At 53.1% G+C, this 21,999-nt stretch overlaps 1 protein-coding gene across 2 annotated transcripts in view; it reads right to left on the bottom strand.

The window, feature by feature from the left end:
* Window positions 1–15,367: 15,367 nt before the first annotated feature.
* The window catches only part of jag2b (jagged canonical Notch ligand 2b), a 55,996-nt gene continuing 49,364 nt past the window's right edge, over window positions 15,368–21,999 (bottom strand). For both annotated transcript variants that reach the window (XM_042337866.1, XM_042337867.1), the window contains 5 exons: window positions 21,685–21,800; window positions 19,281–19,529; window positions 17,539–17,670; window positions 16,573–16,732; window positions 15,368–15,856 (listed from right to left, as the gene is read on the bottom strand). In XM_042337866.1, coding sequence (XP_042193800.1) covers window positions 15,372–15,856; window positions 16,573–16,732; window positions 17,539–17,670; window positions 19,281–19,529; window positions 21,685–21,800 — 1,142 coding nt within the window. In that variant the 3' untranslated portion in view covers window positions 15,368–15,371. The remainder of the gene's footprint in view (window positions 15,857–16,572; window positions 16,733–17,538; window positions 17,671–19,280; window positions 19,530–21,684; window positions 21,801–21,999) is intronic.

Raw genomic sequence — 21,999 nt, 5'->3', positions numbered from 1 at the left:
GTGAGTTGTCAAACCTGGATCTTGTGTGTCTATTCAGGTGGACCGTTCAGGGCGCAAACCTGCTCTGCCGTCCAGCACCTTGGGGCGTCCTCCTGACGTGAAAGGCGCTGTGTAAGCATAATGTGTCGTTTGTTGGATGTCGAAGATGCTACAGCCTTGTTGGAAAAGAGAAGCAAGTCTCTCTCTCTCTATCCCAGTCGCCGCCTGACATTCCCCCGGAAAAACTTGCTCATTCATCTCGTAACTACTCACTAGATTGTCACGTCTTCCCACTTCGGGTCCTGTTAACCCTGCAAACCAAAGCCTGGACACATAATAATAATAATAATAATAATAATCCTTGCATTTGATATAGCGCTTTTCACGTCGGGAGGACATCCCAAAGCGCTTCACAGAACACACTGTAAAGTGAATTGACTGTATATTTGTGGGCGAACGCGGCAGCCAATTGCGCACAGCAATGTCCCACAAACAGTCTTAGATTGAAAATGACCAATTTATTATTGTTTTTGGTTTTGGAGGGATTATTATTAGGCTCTGTGTGGAGTAAGGAAACTTGCCCGAGGTTTGGCCCTCTGCCTGGAATTGAACTCAGGTCTCTCACTTGCAAAGCGAGTGCTCTAACCACTGAGCTACAGGACTCCACATAGGGTGGTCCTAGCTGGACAAGCAGAGGAATGGGGCAAAGGGAGCTGCAAGTAGGGGAGCGAGCACCGGGCACAGACACGATGGGGGAGAGCGAGAGAGAGAGTGAGAGAGAGAGAGCAGGGAATGGGGTTGGAGTAGAGAGCTCCAGTTACGAAACGTTCCTCCGTTGGAAAGTTTCCCTGTAATGACCGGAAGTGGCCGGCTGCATTTCCTGCTAATGATATCAGTGATCCTTTTGGGTGGGGGGAGGGGAGGGGTGGGGGGGGTTTAATCTCTTCATATCGTAAACTCAGTCGCTACCACTTTTCCCCCGTCAGCTCGTGTCTGTAGCAACGCCTTGCTGCGTGTCTCCTGTTTACCGAGGGGATTTGGTAGCGATCGCCTTGGCGAGACGGCGGGGGGGCACGGACACCAGAGGCGGAGCACAGGCAGCGCCCCGGTTTGGGGGCTCATCTGTGAGGATGAGGCCTTTAGCCTTGAGAATTATTGGGAGGGTTTTTTGGGGGGAAGGATTATTACCCCCCAGAAAAGCGATCCGCCATTCGACTAACGACCGGGTTCCTGTTGGGTAAACAGAGGCGTGTGTGTGTGTGTGTGTGTGTGCCTTCAGCTCCCCTCTCGATTCTCTACCCGCTCCTTGCCCCCTCCGTTCCCTTCCCTCACCCTGACCATTTCCCCCCTCCTCGCTCCCTCCCTCCCCTCACCCTGACCGTATCCCCTCTGCTCGGGTCCTGACCCAACTGTACAGCGCTTTGGGACGTCCTCCCGACGTGAAAGGCGCTCTATAAATGGAATCTTGTTGTTGTTGTTGTTGTGTGTGTGTGTGTGTGTGTGGAAGAAGGAAGGAAACTTGCCCAACGTCTCGACCCCCCCCCCCCCCTTCCACCACCCGCCCCAGTTGGGGTGGGAATCGAACTCGGGTCCTCTCCCTTGCGAGGCGAGGGCTCTCACCACTGAGCTACGGGACGCCACAGATTTGGACAAGTCTCTTCTCTTGCCGGTACCTTGCCCTGCCATCAGCGGCTGAGCCTTCAACCAACCACCCTACCCTGCCCTGCCCTGCCCTGCCCTACCCTGCGCTGCCCTACCCTGCCCTGCCCTGCCCTGCCCTGCGCTGCCCTGGGCACACCGAACCCTCTCCCAGGGCCATTGCCGCGCTCGCTCACTCTCTCTCTCTCTCTCTCTCTCCCCCTTCCCACCTTTCGAGACCTTCTTAAAAGCTTATCGTTCTGACCGCCTTTCCGTCAACCCGCTGCGTTTCCTGCTGCTCACCGACCCTGACCGCCCCCCCCCCCCCCCACCCCCCCGCCCCACTCATTGACCGAACGCAGTCGGCGCTAAGTACATTGATGGGACTTGCACCCGTCCACGATAAAAGCCACCGCCCCCGAAGCCTCCTCGGGCTGGCGCACACGGAGGCTGCCGTGGTGACCTGCAGGTCAGGTTCCTGTGAAGCCGCCCAAGGTTCTGCCCCAGTGAGCCACACAGTCAGCCTCGCTCACTCGCTCGCACTCCTCCCTCACCACGCTCGAACAACAGCTGGTCTGTGCTCAGGGCATGTTGAGGCAAGCCATCCCAGGTGTGTGTGCGTGTGTGTGTGTTGTGTGTGTGAGAGAGAGTGTGTTTCATCCAGTCCACAAAGCCTTGAAGTGCCACATACCGAGATGACCGACCGATCGCAGCAAACTGACCCCTCGCCGCACTCGGCCAGACACCGCCATCGTCGTCATAATAACAAGCCTTGCATTTGATGTAGCGCCTCATCACGCCTTCGAGACATCTCGTGGAGTCCTGTAGCTCGTGGTTAGAGCACTCGCCTCGCGAGCGAGAGGACCTGGGGTTCGATTCCCGGGCAGGGGGGCAGAACGTTGGGGCAAGTTTCCTTACTCCACACGCACGCCTCTGTTTACCAGCAGTTAGTAGGAACCCGGTTGTTAGTCGATTGGCGGATCGCTTTTTCGGGGGTAATGATCCCTCCGGAAATAATAAATAATTGGTCACTTCAATCCACGGCTGTTTATGGGGGACGTCACTGGGAGCAATTGGCTGCCGCGTTTCACCCACAAAATACAGTCGCTACACTTCGCAGTGAATCCTGTGAAGCGCTTTGAGACGTCTCGAAGACGTGATGAGGCGCTGTGTCGAATGCCAGGATTATTATTGTTATTATTATCTCAAAGCGCTGTGTGTTTTGCGCTCGAAATGTAACCGTCCCCGTATTTGGAAGTGGGGAGGGAGGGAGGGGGCAAGACGGAGGAATTGAGGGAGAGAGTTCCAGGGTTTCGGGGCGTAGCGACTGAAGGCCACGGACACCGATGGTGGAGCGGGAGGGCGCGAGGGACGAGCAGGAGGCCGGAGGCGCTGAGGTGGTCAGTAATCACAAGGCTTCAGAGCACGGCCCCCTCTGTGGTCTGAGATCAGCATCCGATCCCACAGCTCCGAGCAGCCAGCCAAGCCCAATTACAGGCCCGAGGAGCGTGGGAAAGCGTGGCTTCAAAGGGACGGAGCTGCTAATATATCTGGTCGTTGGAAACCTGTAATCCAGCGCTAGCGAGAACTCAATTACCCCCTCGTCCCCGGCAACTGTTTGTTTAGCTGTGGGGATGGGCCTCAAGAGGGGAATAGAGGGAAAAAAACCAAACTACTGCGAGGAAATGATCCTGGTTTAATGGCCTGGATATCACCATCCACACCTACACAGGGCAGGGGAATGCTTCACCGAGCGAGACTTGCCAACCCACTGGGAGAATTCACACCCTCCCATCCCAGGCACCACGTCAAGTGGGCTTAAAGGCTCTCAGGCTGACCCCTGGAGCTGGGTTTCTCTCTCTCTCGTGGCCCAGTGGGTAGAGACACCGCTGACTGCAAGACTGTAATAATAATATAATCATCATATAATAATAATAATCATAATAACACTGTATACACAGGCGGGGAGGCTACAGCTTACAATCCATGACCTGTCCTCACTTCCTAACCTCGGCAGAGTCAGGAGCCAAAATCATCCAGGACTCTAATTGTGGACACTGGTGTGAGTGTGTGTGGACACTGGTGTGAGTGTGTGTGGACACTGGTGTGAGTGTGTGTGGACACTGGTGTGAGTGTAGACACTGGTGTGTATGTGTGTGTGTGTGTGTGTAGACACTGGTGTGCGTGTGTTTGTGTTTGAAGACACTGGTGTGTGTGTTTGTGTGTGGACACTGGTGTATGTGTGTGTGTGTGTGTGTGTGAAGACACTGGTGTGTGTGTGTGTTTGTGTGTGGACACTGGTGTGTGTGTGTGTGTGAAGACACTGGTGTGCGCGTGTGTTTGTGTGTGTGTCTATCAAGTTGATATTTACTTGAAAAGGAGCAATGTGCAGGGCTATGGGGGAGAGGCGTGGAGAGTGGGACTAGTTGATAGGTCTTTCAAAGAGCCGGCCAAGGCCGTATGGCCTCCTTCTGTGCTGTAGGACTCTGAGATACCACCCCAGCATATCAGTGGGGGAGGGGGAGGGGGTGTGGAGGGTACCATTCTGTGTAGAAGCCCGAGCAGAGTGTGTGTGGGTGGTGGGTGGGTGAGGTGGGGGGTGAGGTCCTGGGGGTGAAACCAGAGAGAAACCTCAGGAAAACCAGGACGAAAAGATGATGTGAAGGGTCTCATTAGGATACGGTGATGGAGCCGGAGGTGGCGGAACTCGTCAAACCCGGTCATTAAACCTCCCGCCGCCCCCCCCCCCGACCTTTGATGTCCTCTGTGTCGGGGGTGTAATTAATATCGTACGAGTGGCTCCAGCCACTCCCTTCACAGAGCCCGGCCTCGGGTTCCTCTCAGCGAATCTCTCTTTGCCCAAAAGGTCCACCTCAAAAAAAAAGCCACGGAAACGTCGGGAGCATCGCTGCCTCGTCAGACGCTTCCCCTTCTCGTTCCTCCTCCGCCTCAGCCCCAGCAAACCATCAGTCCCAGTCTCCCCAGAGTAAGAGGAGACAGAGATACAGGGAGACCAAAAAAAGCCATGAAACCACTACGACGTCTGATAAGTCGTAAAGGAATGATATTTTTGGTTTGTTTTAGATATTAGGGTAGTTATCACAACCTTTTGGCCGCCCTGTAAGATAATAATAATAATAATAATAATAATAATCCTTGCATTTTGATACAGCGCCTTATCACGACTTTGAGACGTCTCAAAGTGCTTCACGGGGTGCAGTGCAAAGCGTAGCGACTGTGCGTTTGCGGGCGAGATGTCAACGACTCTTTCCAAAGCGTAAGGAGGGTGTATCGTGTGGGCGATGGCGGCAGTCCACTCGTGCAGAGCGATGGAATGAACCCAACCCAACACACGCTTCAAATTCACATGAGCAATCAACATAAACTATCAAAGGACTTTCAGCCACGACTGGCTGGTCAGTCAGAATGTACTGAAGCCTGTTTACACATCGCCCATGTGCGGACTTCAGGCGAACAAGTCCACACAGCAATCTAAAGTAAATACTAACGGGGCTTCCATTGTGCTTCTCGACAAAGACATTTGTGCTTTGGAAAAGGCGGAGGGGGGTTGGTGGGGGGAGAGTTCTGTTGTGTTGCAGTGATTAATGTCGGGCGTCTTGGCAGCAGCTCAGTGGAGTAATGTAAATAACATTCACTCTTGTTTAACATCCACTTCACTCTGTCTCCCCAACCCAGCGCCAGCGAACCTGACAGCAGCACCAGCTCGCGCCCAGTGAGACGCAGAAATCACACCCAATCCCAGAGCGTACCGCCACCCACACAGTATACAGTCACTTCACCTCACACTCGGCGAAGCGCTTTGAGACGTCTCAATGACGTGATGAGGTGCTATATCAACGGCAAGGAATATTACTGTTAACACCAGGTTACAGACACAGTAACGCTCCCTCTACACTGTGCGTCCACACTCCCAGGTCAGGGTTAGAGACACAGTAAAGCTCCCTCTACATTGTGCGTCCACACTCCCAGGTCAGGGTTAGAGACACAGTAAAGCTCCTCTACACTGTGCGCCCACACTCCCAGGTCAGGGTTAGAGACACAGTAACGCTCCTCTACACTGTGCGTCCACACTCCCAGGTCAGGGTTAGAGACACAGTAAAGCTCCTCTACACTGTGCGTCCACACTCCCAGGTCAGGGTTAGAGACACAGTAAGCTCCTCTACACTGTGCGTCCACACTCCCAGGTCAGGGTTAGAGACACAGTAACGCTCCTCTACACTGTGCGTCCACACTCCCAGGTCAGGGTTAGAGACACAGTAACGCTCCTCTACACTGTGCGTCCACACTCCCAGGTCAGGGTTAGAGACACAGTAACGCTCCTCTACACTGTGCGTCCACACTCCCAGGTCAGGGTTAGAGACACAGTAAAGCTCCTCTACACTGTGCGTCCACACTCCCAGGTCAGGGTTAGAGACACAGTAACGCTCCTCTACACTGTGTGTCCACACTCCCAGGTCAGGGTTAGAGACACAGTAACGCTCCTCTACACTGTGTGTCCACACTCCCAGGTCAGGGTTAGAGACACAGTAACGCTCCTCTACACTGTGCGTCCACACTCCCAGGTCAGGGTTAGAGACACGTCCCTCTACACTGTGCGTCCACACTCCCAGGTCAGGGTTAGAGACACAGTAACGCTCCCTCTACACTGTGCGTCCACACTCCCAGGTCAGGGTTAGAGACACAGTAACGCTCCTCTACACTGTGCGTCCACACTCCCAGGTCAGGGTTAGAGACACAGTAAAGCTCCTCTACACTGTGTGTCCACACTCCCAGGTCAGGGTTAGAGACACAGTAACGCTCCTCTACACTGTGCCACACTCCCAGGTCAGGGTTAGAGACACAGTAACGCTCCTCTACACTGTGCGTCCACACTCCCAGGTCAGGGTTAGAGACACAGTAACGCTCCTCTACACTGTGTGTCCACACTCCCAGGTCAGGGTTAGAGACACAGTAAAGCTCCTCTACACTGTGCGTCCACACTCCCAGGTCAGGGTTAGAGACACAGTAACGCTCCTCTACACTGTGCCACACTCCCAGGTCAGGGTTAGAGACACAGTAAGCTCCTCTACACTGTGCGTCCACACTCCCAGGTCAGGGTTAGAGACACAGTAACGCTCCCTCTACACTGTGTGTCCACACTCCCAGGTCAGGGTTAGAGACACAGTAACGCTCCTCTACACTGTGTGTCCACACTCCCAGGTCAGGGTTAGAGACACAGTAACGCTCCTCTACACTGTGGGTCCACACTCCCAGGTCAGGGTTAGAGACACAGTAACGCTCCTCTACACTGTGTGTCCACACTCCCAGGTCAGGGTTAGAGACACAGTAACGCTCCTCTACACTGTGCGCACACTCCCAGGTCAGGGTTAGAGACACAGTAACGCTCCTCTACACTGTGCGTCCACACTCCCAGGTCAGGGTTAGAGACACAGTAACGCTCCTCTACACTGTGTGTCCACACTCCCAGGTCAGGGTTAGAGACACAGTAACGCTCCTCTACACTGTGCGTCCACACTCCAGGTCAGGGTTAGGGACACAGTACGCTCCTCTACACTGTGCGTCCACACTCCCAGGTCAGGGTTAGAGACACAGTAACGCTCCTCTACACTGTGTGTCCACACTCCCAGGTCAGGGTTAGAGACACAGTAAAGCTCCTCTACACTGTGTGTCCACACTCCCAGGTCAGGGTTAGAGACACAGTAACGCTCCCTCTACACTGTGCGTCCACACTCCCAGGTCAGGGTTAGAGACACAGTAACGCTCCCTCTACACGAGCAGTTTCAGTGTGGGTTCACCCTCGGGAGGGAGGGGGGGCCGGTGCGGGGCAGGACTTTTTGACATGGCTTTAAACAAGTGACCTTTTTTTCTGATACAAAGTTCTATGTATGCTGTGGTGGTACGGAGACATGTTAAGAGTATATTAAATGAATGTATCCAATGCAGAATTATTGTATTCATTTAAATATGTTTCTATAGCAATTGCTAATTTTCCCGCCTTTCCGGTTTAGCCTCTACGACTCTCTCATGTCTTGGACAGGTTTCCTTACTCCACACGCCTCTGTTTACCCAGCAGTAAACAGGAACCTGGTTGTTAATCGATTGACAGATTCCTTTTCCGGGGTAATAATCCCTTCCTTTAAAAAATAATAATAATTTAGTCGCTCAATCCACGGCTGTTTGTGGGGACGCTGCTGTGCGCAATTGGCTGCCGCGTTTCGCCCACAAATATACAGTCACCTCACTTTACACTATATCCTGTGAAGCGCTTTGAGACGTCTCGAAGACCTGATGATAAAGGCTCTGTATCAAACGCAGGGATTATTATTATTATTATTACTAAAATGTCTCGGTCCTTATTGGCGAACAGCGGTCGTGTTCTGAAAGGCAACACAGCAGCTGGAACGGCAATGGAAAATCTCTGTAAAAATCAGGCGATCGGATGAAATGTACAGTACGGTGTTTGGGTTTGGGTTTCGCTTGAATTCCGTTAGATGGAGCGAGACCTGAGTGGGTGGTGTGTGCGGCCACTTCAGCAAATAACAGCCTGAGGCCAGTTAACAAGACACGGAGAGCTCGGAGGGAGGGAGGGAGGGAGAGATTGTGTGTGTGTGTGTGGGTGTGGGGGTGGGGGGTGGGGGGGAACATCAACAACATGACATTTACACGGCGCCTTTCACGACGGGAGGACGTCCCGAGGCGCTGGACAGTCAGAGTTTCAGACCCGAGCTCGGGGGTCGGGGTTGGGGAGGGGGGAGGGCAGGCGGGGGCGTGGGGGAAGCGGGGAGATTGAAAGCGCGGTCGAAGAGGAGGGTCTTGAGATGGGTCTTGAAGGTGGCGAGGGTGGGGGCGAGGCGGAGGGACTGCGGGATGGCGTTCCAGAGGGTGGGGGCAGAGTGGCACATGGCCCGTCCGCCAATAGTGGGGCAAGGAGGCGGGGGCGCGCGAAGCAGGCCAGAGCCCGCTGATTGGAGGGAGCGAGCAGGATGGTGGGGGGTTCGGAGGTCGCAGAGGTAGGGGGGGAGCAAGGCCATGGAGGGCTTTGAAGGTGAGGACCAGGATCTTGAACTGTAGCCTCTGTGTGAGGGGAAGCCAGGGAAGCCGGGCGAGGGTGGGGGTGATGGGGTCAACCCCATCTTATGATACTATAACACACAGTGCTCAAACCGTGGCTCTACACTGTCCACACTCCCAGGTCAGCGACTCACATCCAATCAGACTTCACACACACTCAGTTACACACTCACAACCACCCACATTTGCACACTTATTGTCGGGTTATGTGTGTGTAGTTGGTTAGCAGGGTTGGGGGAGGGGGGGGTTGCAGGATAGACAGATCACTGATGGGAGACTGTCTTGGGACGCACTCCCGACGTGAAAGACGCTGCGTAAATGTATGTTGTTGTTGTTGAGACCAACTGGCTTCCAGCGACAAAATGGCTGTAGTTTCCTGTCGAACTCTCATCAGATTTCAAACCCTCTCCACTCAGAGGTTTCCATCAAACCGAGGCCTTCAGCTCTGGGGAAGACCGAGCCTTCCCACAACCTCATCAAGAGAAACTCGGCCAGTCTGGCCTGGGCTGGTCACCTCGTTGTGGCAAAGAGTCCTCAGTGTTTTCCAGACATTCATTTCCTTATCAAACAGGCCATGGGCACTTCCTGACAACTTCCTATCTCCTCCCTTTTCCCTTTCCTCCCCCTGTGAATGGCTCCAATCTTTCTCGCACCCTCGAACGCCCCCTTGATATTCTTCCTCCTGAACCTTTTCAGCCGTCAGCGGGGATTGGGATTGTCAGACCGACCCGGTGTTTGGGACACAATCTTTGCGCAATTGTTTTGCACTTCAAATAAAAGTGAAAGAGGTTGTCACGGAAACACACTCCTCTCTATTACCCTTCCCTCGCCGCATTCTCCCCATCCCTCTCCCCCTGACACTCCCTCCTCTCCCCCATATTGTCCTGCTAACAATTCCCCTAATAAGATGTCTGCGGGATTGTTGATGTGCACAATAACCTTACAGTCAGAGCTTGGCCATTTAGGGGTGAAACCAGGAGGCAGTTTTTCACCCACAAGGTAGATCCTCACATGTGTGTTCCAATCCCTTCACTCCCTGGCACCTCCCTATCTCCATCTCCGACCTCCCCAATCCACCACCCGGTCAGCGCCTCCGCTCGACTGGCACCGGCTCCTGCCCATCCCTCGCACCCGCCGCCCCACCATCGGAGGTCGTGCTCTTCAACATCTACATGCTCCCTCTTGGTGACATCATCTGCAGACATGGGGTCAACTTCCGCATGTACGCAGATGACACTCAACTCCGCCACTGTCTCACACCACAGGCCACCCAAACCCTCATCCACGCATTCATCACATCCAGGCTCGACTACACAAACTCCCTGCTGGTCGGCCTCCCCAACTCCTCCCTCCGCAGGCTGCAGATCATCCAGAACTCTGCAGCCCGTGTCCTCTCCCGCCCCGGGCTCCACGACCCTATCACCCCCATCCTTGCCCGACTCCACTGGCTTCCCATCGCACAGAGGATACAGTTCAAGATCCTGGTCCTCACCTTCAAAGCCCTCCATGGCCTCGCTCTCCTCTACATCAGTGTCCATAGCCTTTTGGGGGAGAGAATTCCAGATTTCCACCATCTTTTGAGAGAAGCGCTCCTGTTTCCATGTTTCTAATTGGCTTCCACATTCAACTTGTATGAATATACATTTAATATTATTTTTTGTTATATATATAAAATGTTATATATATATAGTATAATATTCCATTCACCAATTCACTAGACTTTACGGTAAGTTCCGTGAAGCTCTTTTGAGATGCGATAAGGGGCTGTAATGATTATTTTAGGCGAGTCAGAGTCAGACAATAATCCTGGGGGAATGGATGGCTGGCGCCTTATATCCTCTGTGTGTGGCATCAGAGCTGATTGTTAGTGTGCGGAGAGACTGAGGTTCTTCTCAACGACTAGAATGTGCTCTTGTGTTCTCTCCAGGCAGATTAGAAACAGGAACATGGTCAGTTATGTTTAATACTCCAGGTGATGATCAGAAGCTTGGATCTGACCCGAGCTGGTGGTTGGCATCAGGAGGGATGGAGGGCAGGGAGGGTAGGGGTAGGAGGGAGACCGACAGCGCGGTCGAAGACAAGGGTCTTGAAGAAGGCAAGGGAGGGGGCGAGGCGGAGGGACTGCGGGATGGAGTTCCAGAGGTTGAGGGCAGAGTGGCTGAAGGCCCGCCCGCCGATGGTTGGGGCGGGCGAGGCGAGGGACGTGAAGCAGAGGGAGCGGGCAGGTTAGTAGGTGGTTAGGAGGTCACAGAGGTACGGGGGGGGGGGGAGCAAGGCTTGTCCATGTGTGCGCGGCTAACTCCTTCCCTCTCCACGTTCCCTGTGGGGAGGGGCAATTTCCGTCACACGTTCTGGGACTCTATTAGGTCTCGCCTTGTGACCATGTTTTTCACGTGTGACCCCAGCCACAGAGGCGCAAAGCTTTACTCCGCAAAAGGCCCCTCTGCCCATAGAGTGCTGCTCTTGTGAGGAGCAGTTATTTCAGTCGCACTTGCCTGTCCATCCCCCACACGCCTGTAGCGGACTCCTTTTTAGAAGAACAATACCTGGTGGCAGAGCGGGAGGGAGTGTGTGTGTGTGTGTGTGTAGGGGGGGGGGGCGCGCGGAGTGGGAGAGGGAGGGGGATTACAGTCCTGTCCTCAGCTCAGGGATGACGGGGTGTATTAAACATTCCAGACTGAATTAGTGCCATCTCTTCCTCTCTTCGTAGCACATCTAACGCAACTGAATCAAGCAGCAGCCGGGGAGCTCAGCCTGGAGCGCCGTCCCCAGGGAACTGCCGCTCGCGCCACCAACATTCCTGAATAAGGGACGACCTGCCCTCGATACGGCAGCCACCGGCCGCGTCAAAACACGTCACACGGAATTCACACGGCTTGGCGGTCGTGTACGTGCAGGTCACACACGGCAGTGGGTGTGGGCACAGCGGGTCCCGCAAACAGCCACGAGGTGAACGACCGGTTTATCTGGAGGATTAGGAGGATGAGCGACTCTGGGCTCTGGCTCGATCGGTGGCCGGTGGGAGAACACAGACCCACCACTGATCGCAGACAAATGGCTCTTGGAAGGGGTTACATGAAACTCTTGCGTGGATCCTGGTGGTGGCAGCTGTCTGAGCAGTTGTGGGACAGCCAGAGAACATGGTCACCAGCAGCTTGTGGCAGCCCACGTCGAGGGGTTCAAACCCCAGGGACTCGAGTCTGTCTGAAAGCCGGCTACACAGCCAGGTGCCAGAGCAGACCACTGCCCAAAGCCAGCCAAGGTCCCCGCGCTGGGCAAGCCTCCCGCTGTGCAACGTGAAGGGAAAGGATTGATGGATCCGATGGGAGTTGGATTGTGTTATCGGGATGTACAGGTTCCCGTCCCAGAGTCTGAGGGAAGGTTCACTCCTCGCCCCGTTCATCTCGGCCGTTCAGTCTCATCCCAACATCTTCCACAGCCGAGAGAGAAGTCCCAGTGTCCTGGGCCCCACCAACCTCCGTGCGAACCCCGATCCATCTGTTAATTGCCACACACCCCTCTCTCGATCCCCCCCTTGTCTCGCTCCCTCTCAAGCCCCCCCCCCCCCCCCCACTTTATAGCCCACCTCTTCGACCGTGCCTGCGGTGACTGGAGTCTCTCCCGGCACCTGGAAAGAGGCGCGAGACACGATTCCAGCCTGAAAGGCAGTTACGCAAGTGCGAGCTCTTGTTCCACACCCGCCTCAGGTCAAAAACAAAAGAGAGTCAGGAGATGATGGGGAACGTTGATATAAAACGCTTTAATAAATAGTTATTTTGAAAGTTTCGTAAAGAACATGTCAAACAAAATGCACTAATGAACAGAGGGCTTTGCAAAGGGTTAACGCTTTAGTGTCCCTGCGTAGAAAAAAAAAACACCCGACAGCTTTACTCGGGCTCCGCACAGTCAACTCCGCTGACATTGTTTAATCCGCCAGCTCTTTTATTTGGTTAGAGTCTTCGTCTGGTTTCTTCAGACGAGACGTCGTGCCCTGTGGTGCTGTGGGTAGGTTTGAGAGCTGAGCCCTGGCCGGCAATTTCAGGTAAGGCTTTTTTTTGTCGTTGCCGTCATCCAAAAAAAAACAAAAGAAACTCACAGGTTTGCTCACTAGGTATCAGATATCAAAACGAAGCAAAAAGCCGATATATTTGTAATATGGTTTTAATATATATATATATTTAGAAATACATATACACCCTGGAACACGTCAACCTGACAGCGAGGCGAGGAAACTGGGAGCATCTCAGGTTTGTAGTAATAACAATAATAATAATAATAATAATAATAATCCTTGCGCTTCACAGGATACGCTGTAAAGCCAATTGACTGTGTATTTTGTGGGCGAAACGCGGCAGCCAATTGCACACAGCAGCGTCCCCACAAACAGCCGTGGATTGAAGTGACCAAATTATTATTTTTACTTATTTATTTATAAGTCAATTTTCTCACTTATAATTTTGTTGGAAGGGGAGAAGGTTCTTTGGGGTCAGGTTAATGTGTGGCAGGGTAGAATATATTCACAACCAGCTCTTGAGGTATTCCATTTAATTTTCCATTAACCTACCAAATCCTACAGAGGACAGAAATGGTTTAATTGTTCCCTTCATTCATCTCTCTGTCCAAACGAGAAATTCTTTCCTACATGGGAGGAGGGGTGTGTGGGGGAGCGGGGAGTGGTGGGGGGAAGAAGGAGAGGACAGATCTCCTCCCAGCTCTCTCATTACCTCTAACGCCGACCGTTCTGAACATTGTTGGGTCAACATTGAACGCTATGTAACAGTGGGGGTGGGGGTGGGGGGTGTAAAGGAGGGGGGAATCAATCACAAAAAAGTCAGGCTATTTACAGGTTTGTTTGGTTGAATCCAAATCAAATACATCGTCAAGCTGAGCATCAGGAGAGAAAAACTTCCTACAGAAGTCGCAAGCGAAAGGATAGAGGCTGCAAGATGCCATAAAAACCACCCTTTCAGCATAAAGGAGTGTTGTAACGTGTGTGTGTGTATATGTGCATGTGTGCGAGCGTGTGTGTGTGCGCGTGCATGCGTGCCCGTGTACAAGCCCAATGCGTTGCTTGTTTGTGTGTACGTGAATGCATGCGTGGGTGATTATGTGTATGTTTCTCTCTGCATTGCTTGTAAGTGTGGGTGCGCGCGCACGCACGTACGTGTGTGTGTGTGCGTTGCTTGCGTGAACGTGTGTACGTATCTCTGCCTCGATTGTACACGGCCGTGCGTGCGTGCGTGCGTGTATATGCGTGCGATGCCATATAAAAAAAATTCCCTTTCTTTAACATAAATTAAGGAATGGCATTTTTAACAAAGAAAAACTTAAGTTATTAAATCCAATATACACAGCGATTCCGTAAAATATGTACATATATACAAAACTGCTCCGATCATACAATCTTTTTTTTTATTTGTTTAACCAGTAAAGGAGGATACATGGTTCTCCTTTCACTCAGTAATAAAATTAATCAGCAGGACATTCTCACGACAGTTGCTGTAGTAATTTAATCCCAAGGCACTTGCTACAAGCTTCAATACTGTGACCATTCAAAGCTAGATAGTGTTTTTTTTCTCTCGCCCTCCGCACCCCCCACCCCACCCCGCCACCCCCACCCCCCCCTTTTTAAAAAAGAAAACCGTGGGGATTGAAAACGCCTTTCGTTTTCGCGTTGCCCTTTTATAAAGTCTTTCCGATCCTTAGTGTTTGCGTTAATATCGCTGGAGACGCTATCGGCAGCTCACCAGCCCCCCCACCCCCCCCCCACCCGCCAACCAACCAAGCCTACGATTACGGCTTGGGGGGGGGGGAAAAAAACCGTTCCCTTTGTGTCCAGTATTTCCACGGATAATATTTTATCCCACGGACCTCTGTCCTTGCACCTCGCCTACCCCCGCCCCGCCCCGCCCCGCGCACCCCAAACACTAAAAACCCTCAGCAGGAAGTGGTAACAAGTGCGATGAGTGAGCTGCCGTGGCGGAGTGAGTGTTGGGGGGGGGGGGGGCGGAAGTTGGGTGGGGGGGAGGGATGGAGGAGAAGAACAGAACAGGTCAAAACTCTGGTCAAGGTTACACGTATCCTCAGCCAGGAGGACTCCAGACAACAGAGGGATCTAAGCCACTAAACACACAACACCACAAGAGAAACTTTGTAAACAACTTGTTTTTTCTTTTCCTTTAAACCGTAGGAGATAACTTCTGTATTATGTATAATATGTACAGTTCAGCATACTATTATAGCGATAGAGAAGTCACCTCGAAGTCCTGCCCTGCCCTTGCCCGCGCCCTTGCCCGCGCCCCCCCCCCACCCCCCACAGACACCTCCCCACCCCCCCACCCCCACTTCCCCCACCGCAGTGTGTAGTCACCACCGGTTCTGATGACGTACGACACTGCCCAGGCCTCGTACAGAGACAAATAAGTTAGACAAGGTTTAGTTAAGGAGACGCTAGAAACTGCTGCCCAGTGGGCGCACACCGTGAAGGCATCTGACGGACGTCAGCGTGAGTGGGACTTGGAGGCATGGCAGACATTCTCTCTCCCCCCCCCTTTCCCCTTCCCTCCCCCCCCACCGCTCTCCTCTCCCCCGTGTTGTATACTGTAGGCACAAACACTCTCTCCCCCCCACCACCCACCCCCACATCCCGCCCCTCCTCCCGCTCATACTGACAAGTCCTTACCTCCTTCATGATACACAGCGTTCACATTTTTGAAGTACCGGTTGTCTCTCTTGCCTGTCCGGTGGGGCTGTTTGACGGGAACGCTGTTGCGGACTGAGCTGGAGTCTCCTTTCGCTGGCAAAAAGGTAATTGTGCAGCGCTGGGAGGGGCGTTTGTCCATTCCTGGCTCCTCTCCTTCCTCCTCTTCCTCTTCCTCCTCTTCCTCTCCTTCCTCGCCCTCCAGAGTCCTGTTGTGAGGAGCCATTAAATTTTTGCATTCGCACTGAATGTCTTTATTGCTGCAGCCCCTGTCTATAGGGTTCCTGATGGGGTTGAGGGGCTCCCACTGATTGTTGACGGTCTCCTCGATGGGCGGACGGCTTCTCTCGCGCTCTTTCCTCCGTTTCCGGGTCCACCACACGCAGATGATGATGCAGATCAGCCAGACTGTGCCGAAGGACACACAGAGCAAAGGAACAAAGTACCCTGTATGCGTGGGGGGGGCAAACAGTTTCAGCTGTAAATCATGTACTTAGAAGTTAATCGACAATACAGCGCCCTTTGCGCGAGGTATCCTCCCTGAGCACTTGACCTTGGCGGAGTCTGAGCCCAAGCCTTGGGGGGGGTGGGTGGGGAGGAGAGCAGGGAAGGTGACTGTAAGCGCCATCAAGAGAGGAAGGACTTTAGGCGGGAGTTGAAGGCGGGGAGAGAGGGAAGGGGGCGAGACGGAGGGATTGAGGAGGAGCGTTCCAGAGCTTCGGGGCGCAGTGACTGAAGGCGATGGTGGAGGGCAGGGCGCGAGGGACAGACGGGAGACCGGAGCCAACCGAGGGGAGCCAGCGGGTGGTCCCTGTACTTGATCGAATGCCCAGGAACGTCAAAGTACCTCAAGGCCCTTCACTGCCGTCAGGTGCCACACAGTGCCAGGGCCACTCACTCTCCAGGAGAAGGCGGCCGACAAGACATTCTGCTCCGAGCGAAGTCTGACATGGACAGTCGTGAAGTGAACGAGCCATTTATCAGGAGGAGGACTGAGCGGGAGAACCATCTCTATCCACCTGCTCTGCACTTCCTCTCGTGCTAGTTCCTCTCACTCCCACTGGCACCACAACACCCTCATGGCCTCTCTGCCCAGCCCCCCCGCCCGCGTCCCCCCCGGACACACCGCCACCCCAGGCTGCAGTGCTGGGAAGCCATGTTACCTGGCTGGGAAGGTGGAAGGACGACAGTCTCTATCTTGACCTCGATGACGGCCAGCATCACGGTGCTGTTCTGCCGGGAGGTGATGGTGCTGACGATGCTCTTGGCCACCTCCCGGATCAGAGTGTCGTCCGGCTCCTTGCTCGGCTGGCCCCCGAAGGACTGGAGAGCGAGGGGTTAAAAAACACACGCACACATTGATCACAAGACTCAACGAGGACAACAGAAGGCAACTCAGCGACAACATGGCCTCGGAACAACAACGCATGACATTTACACGGCGCCTTTCACATCGGAAGGACATCCCAAGGCGCTGGACACTCAGGGATTTGGACCTGAGCTGGGGTTTGGGATCAGGAGGGGGTAGAGGGCAGGAAGGGTGGGGGGCGGGTGGGGGGTAGGAGGGTGACCGAAGACCCGGTCGAAGAGGAGATGGGCCTTGAAGGGGGCAAGGGAGGGCGTGAGGCGGAGGGACTGTGGAATGGACTTCCGAAGGGTGGGGGCAGAGAGGCTGAAGGCCCGGCCGGGGCGGGTCGGGCGGGGAATGTGGAGAAGGCCGGAGCCCGCTGAGCAGAGGGAGCACAAACTGAACTCAAGAGTGTGCGTGGGGGAGCTGTACGTGTGGGGGGTGTTGGGACTGTGTGTGTGTGTGGGGTTGGGGCTATGTGTGTGAGGCTGTGTGCACACGGGGCTGTGGGTGTGTGTGTGTTTGTGTGTGTGAGTGGGGGGTGAGGCTGTTTGGTAAATGGGGATCGGGAGATGTGGGGGTGTGTGTGTGGGTGGGGGGGTGCGTATATGTGTGTGTGTGTGTGTGTGTGGGGGGGGGCGCAGAGGGTGAAGGTACATTCGCTGCAGAATACTAACTGCACCCCCAGACGATCACCCCGGGACCCCCAACATTAAGCTAAACGGCAGTTCCCCCCCCCCCCACTCCGCCCCCGGTGATCACTTGAAAGCCAGTTACTCACTATGGCCACCTCCACCGCACTGTCGATGGTGTTGGCCAGGTCGCACAGCACATAGAGTCTGCGCTGCTGAGCTAGGTGGTGCAGGACTGGGAGGTACCTCAGCTCGGAGCAAATGTATTCCACGGTGATGCCCTGGGGAACAAGGAGCCAACACGTCAACCGGGGAGCAAGGCAACACCAGAGCTTACCACCGTCCCAACACCCGATCGCACCGGTAACAGGAGCATCAAGTCCACTCGGTTTTTGGGGTGGGAGTTAGGGGCCGATTCTCTAGACCTCATCTCATCCCACGCTCCTGCTCGCTCCTCCTGCGCCCCCCGAAACTCTGGAGTGCTATCTCCCCATCCTCCCCACTTCCTTCCTTCCCCATCTTCAGATCGCACGGTCTGAAGACCTTCCTCTTCGACCGTGGCTAAAGGTCACCTTCCCCCTCCCCTCACCGGCTCAGAGTCGTGTCCCGCCACCGTCGGGCGCTCCGGGGCGCTACCCTGTGTGAGGGGGAGCTGCGTGAACACAACTTGTTGTATTCTGTAATAGCTCTCCTCGACTCGAGTTGGTGGTAGAGAAATTCCCTGCTTACGTTTGGTTAACACACTGTATAACAAAACACCACCCCACGATGTTATAGCTTTCAGACGTTCTCCTGACGTGAAAGGAAAGGCGCTGTATAAATAATAACAAAAATAATCCTGGCATTTGATACAGCGCCTTATCACGTCTTCGAGACGCCTCAAAGCGCTTCACAGGATACACTGTAAAGTGAATCGACCGTGTAATTTGTGGGCGAAACGCGGCAGCCGATTGCGCACAGCAGTTAACATTGAATTAAGCATTAATTTTAATATTAAATGTATTATTCTAACTTCTAAATCTTCTGGGGAATCGTCTTAAGCATACTCCCTCTGGTTCCCGACTAACTGAGCCAGAGGCGAGTATCACTGGGCTCCTGAGCTCACGTCAGCTCACGCTCTATCCATACCCTTGCATTTCAACAAGAAACTCACCAGATAAGATTTTATATAGCACTGGAGCAAGCGATGCAGCGGCAAGCGATGCAGCATACTGAAAGAGCGAGCTATTTAGTCCCATCCCTGCCCCCACCCCGCGCCACACACTCCATTTATATTGTTCCTTTGTGTCTTATTCCCTTTTAAAAGTCATTATGGATTGGGTTAGGTTTGGAATTTTGTGTCCTTAAAATCCTGGGACAGCCGTAGGAACAGGAGGAGGCCATTCAGCCCCTCGAACCTGTTCCGTCATTTTATGAGACCATGGCTGATCTGTACCTCAACTCCAATTACCCGCCCTCGCCCCACCTCCCCTGGTACCCTGACCCGACAAATATCTATACATCTCGGTCTTAAAAATGTGACTGGATCCAGTATCCACAGAGAGAGACGGAAACTGTGGCCTAAGCAACGATAAGTGCAGGTCTCGCTCCATCACTCTCTATTCATCCACGGTATTTATTAAACATTGAGCACATCTGATCTGCTCCACACATACACACCATACACAACATACATACACACCACACAATAACACACATGCACAACACACATAACACACACCACACACAACACAAATACACAACACACACAACAAACACACATACACCACACACCGCAACACACATACACCACACACAACACACACCACAACACACATACACAACACACATCACAACATACACACCACAGACAACATACACACCACACACACGCACAGGTCACAGCATTTACCTCTGGCATCTTGGCTCTGTTGAAGAGGAGTGTAATCTTGGCACAGTTGCTGTCCAGACGAGCCATGTTGGGCTGACACTTGGAGCTGACAGCCATGGTATTCGGGGCATTGCAGATGCCCCAGTCACTGCAGGGGGGAGAGAAGCACTTGGTGGCGGGGCTGGCTTGGCATCGTTGAGCCTCTGGGCACTGGAAGCTCTTGTAGCCTGGTCTGCCGGGCAGCACACACGACTTCTGGCCACACCAAACCTACAGGAACATTTACAAACATCACAGGCAGTCAGGGGAAGGATGTGGCCTGTGCATTTCTCAGCCATGTGAAACTTAAATGAGTATTAAATCCAACCCGTGGATTTGATACGGCAGCCAGAGCATCAGCTGCTTGTGTTGACTGAAGGACAACAAAAAGAACTGTGGATTCGTAGCAAACTCAGCCACTTGAGCCACAGACATACACACAACACACATATACACCACACACACATACACAGCACACAACACACACAGCACACATACACACCACCCACCACACACATACCCACCACACACATACATACACACACATACCCACCACACACACACACACACACATACCCACCACACACACACACACACACACACATACATACATACCACACACCACACATACACACCACACACATACACACCACACAGCACACAAGCAACTTTGCTTTACTTGGTCAACCAGGGAATCAGTGACAAGAGGAGGCCCTGAATTTATTATACGTGGTAAATCCATTATAATCTAATAGGGACTTAAAATTCATTTGAGCAAGTCAATGGGACTCCAAATCAATCTCTCACAAATTGGCTGCAGCATTTGCCCACAAAACACAGTCACCCCACTTCACGGTGGATCTCGTGAAGCAGTTTGAAACTTCTTGATGACTGACACGAGACAGTATATCGAACGTGCGGATTAGGAGACCCAACGACGAGATCAATCATCCAAAACTGTTCTCGTGATCGACGTCAAGTTAAAGACAAGACCCTCGTTCTCATGTGGTAAAGATAAAGCCAGAGACAGAAGCAGAGAGTTCCTGGGATTCTCGACGTGAATTGCTGGTCTGATGCGGAACGAACAACAGAACTCAGTCAGCATTTACACACAGACTGAGTGTTATCGTGGGGGGTGCTCAGCATGGACAGCGAGGCACACAGCAAAGCCTCCCAGGTCTTGCAGAAACACGCCTCAACAATTGATTCAAAGGTTTGTTTACTAGTCGGTGGAAAGAAGAGAGAGCGAGAGAGAAAAAATAACAGATTGGACAAAAGCTGAGAGGAGGCAGGTACATGCAGAACTCCCTCGCTCGCTCCCAAACAGTCAGAGCCACATTAACAGGTCATCAAAGTTCAGGCAATGAATGGCTGGATTGGGGCTGGCAAGCGCGAACATTGACTAATGGAGCTAACAGAACACTTTATTCCAGCTTCTCTGTACATTGTGCACTTGCAACAGGCTCTGAAGGACCAGAGAAACAAATGACAAGCACAAGGGGGCCATTACAAGGGGGAGTCCTGTAGCTCAATGATTGAGCACTCGCTTTGCAAGTGAGAGACCTGAGTTCAATTCCAGGCACAGGGCGAAACCTCGGGCAAGTTTCCTTACTCCACACAGAGCCTAATAATAATCCCTCCAAAACCCAAAACAATAATAAATTGGTCATTTTCAATCTATGACTGTTTGTGGGACATTGCTGTGCGCAATTGGCTGCCGCGTTCGCCCACAAATATACAGTCAATTCACTTTACAGTGTGTTCTGTGAAGCGCTTTGGGACGTCCTCCCGATGTGAAAAGCACTATATCAAATGCAAGGATTATTATTATTATTATTATTCGGCCCCTCGACTGCAGCTTGGAATAACCCTTGCATTTGATACAGCGCCTTATCGCAGCTTCGAGACGGCTCGAAGCGCTTCACAGGATATACTGTCAAGTGCGGTGACTGTATATATTTGTGGGCGAAACGCGGCAGCCAATTGCGCACAGCAGTGTCCCCACAAACAGTCGTGGATTGAAGTAACCAAATTATTATTGTTTATATTATTTTTTTGAAGGGATTATTACCCCCCAAAAAGCAATCGAGACTAACAACCAGGTTCCTGTTCACTGCCCGGTAAACAGAGGTGTGTGGAGTAAGGAAACTTGCCCAACGTTTCGCCCCCTGCCTGGGAATCGAACCCAGGTCCTGTTGCTCGCGAGGCCAGTGCTCTAACCACCGAGCTACAGGACTCTACGAGAAGCTTCTGGCAGCTTTTGGGCCAGGAATGCGTGGGCTGGGAGCTGGCTGGCAGCTCGGGGGTGGGGGAGCGGTGCTGGGTTGGTGTGTGACAGCAGGGCTCAGGGGAGAGGGAATTGGCTGGAGGGAGAAGCTCTCATTACCTTGGTGCAGCTCACGTTGCCGTTCAGACAGCGGCAGCTGTTACAGTCTTGCTCCCAATGGATTCCGTGAGGATAATGCTGTCCCGACATGAAGCACGACTTCCGAAAACCAACGACTGCAAGAAAACAGCAAACACTTAGCTCCGCCTGACGGCCTCCCGTCAGCCCTGACTAAGCCGCAAAGTGTGGGGCGCCCAAGCCCTCCCGACCCGGCTATCCTCCCACCCCACAGATCAGCTTAGAACAGGGGGCAAAACACTGCGGATGCTGGAAAGCTGAAGTAAGAGCAGCAGATCGCTGGGAACGCTCAGCGGG

The sequence above is a fragment of the Callorhinchus milii genome, unplaced genomic scaffold, assembly GCF_018977255.1.
Source record: "Callorhinchus milii isolate IMCB2004 unplaced genomic scaffold, IMCB_Cmil_1.0 Scaffold9, whole genome shotgun sequence".
NCBI classification, from domain to species: Eukaryota; Metazoa; Chordata; class Chondrichthyes; order Chimaeriformes; family Callorhinchidae; genus Callorhinchus; species Callorhinchus milii.
Note: the sequence above shows the minus strand (reverse complement) of the source record. Positions and strands in the feature narration are given on the sequence as shown.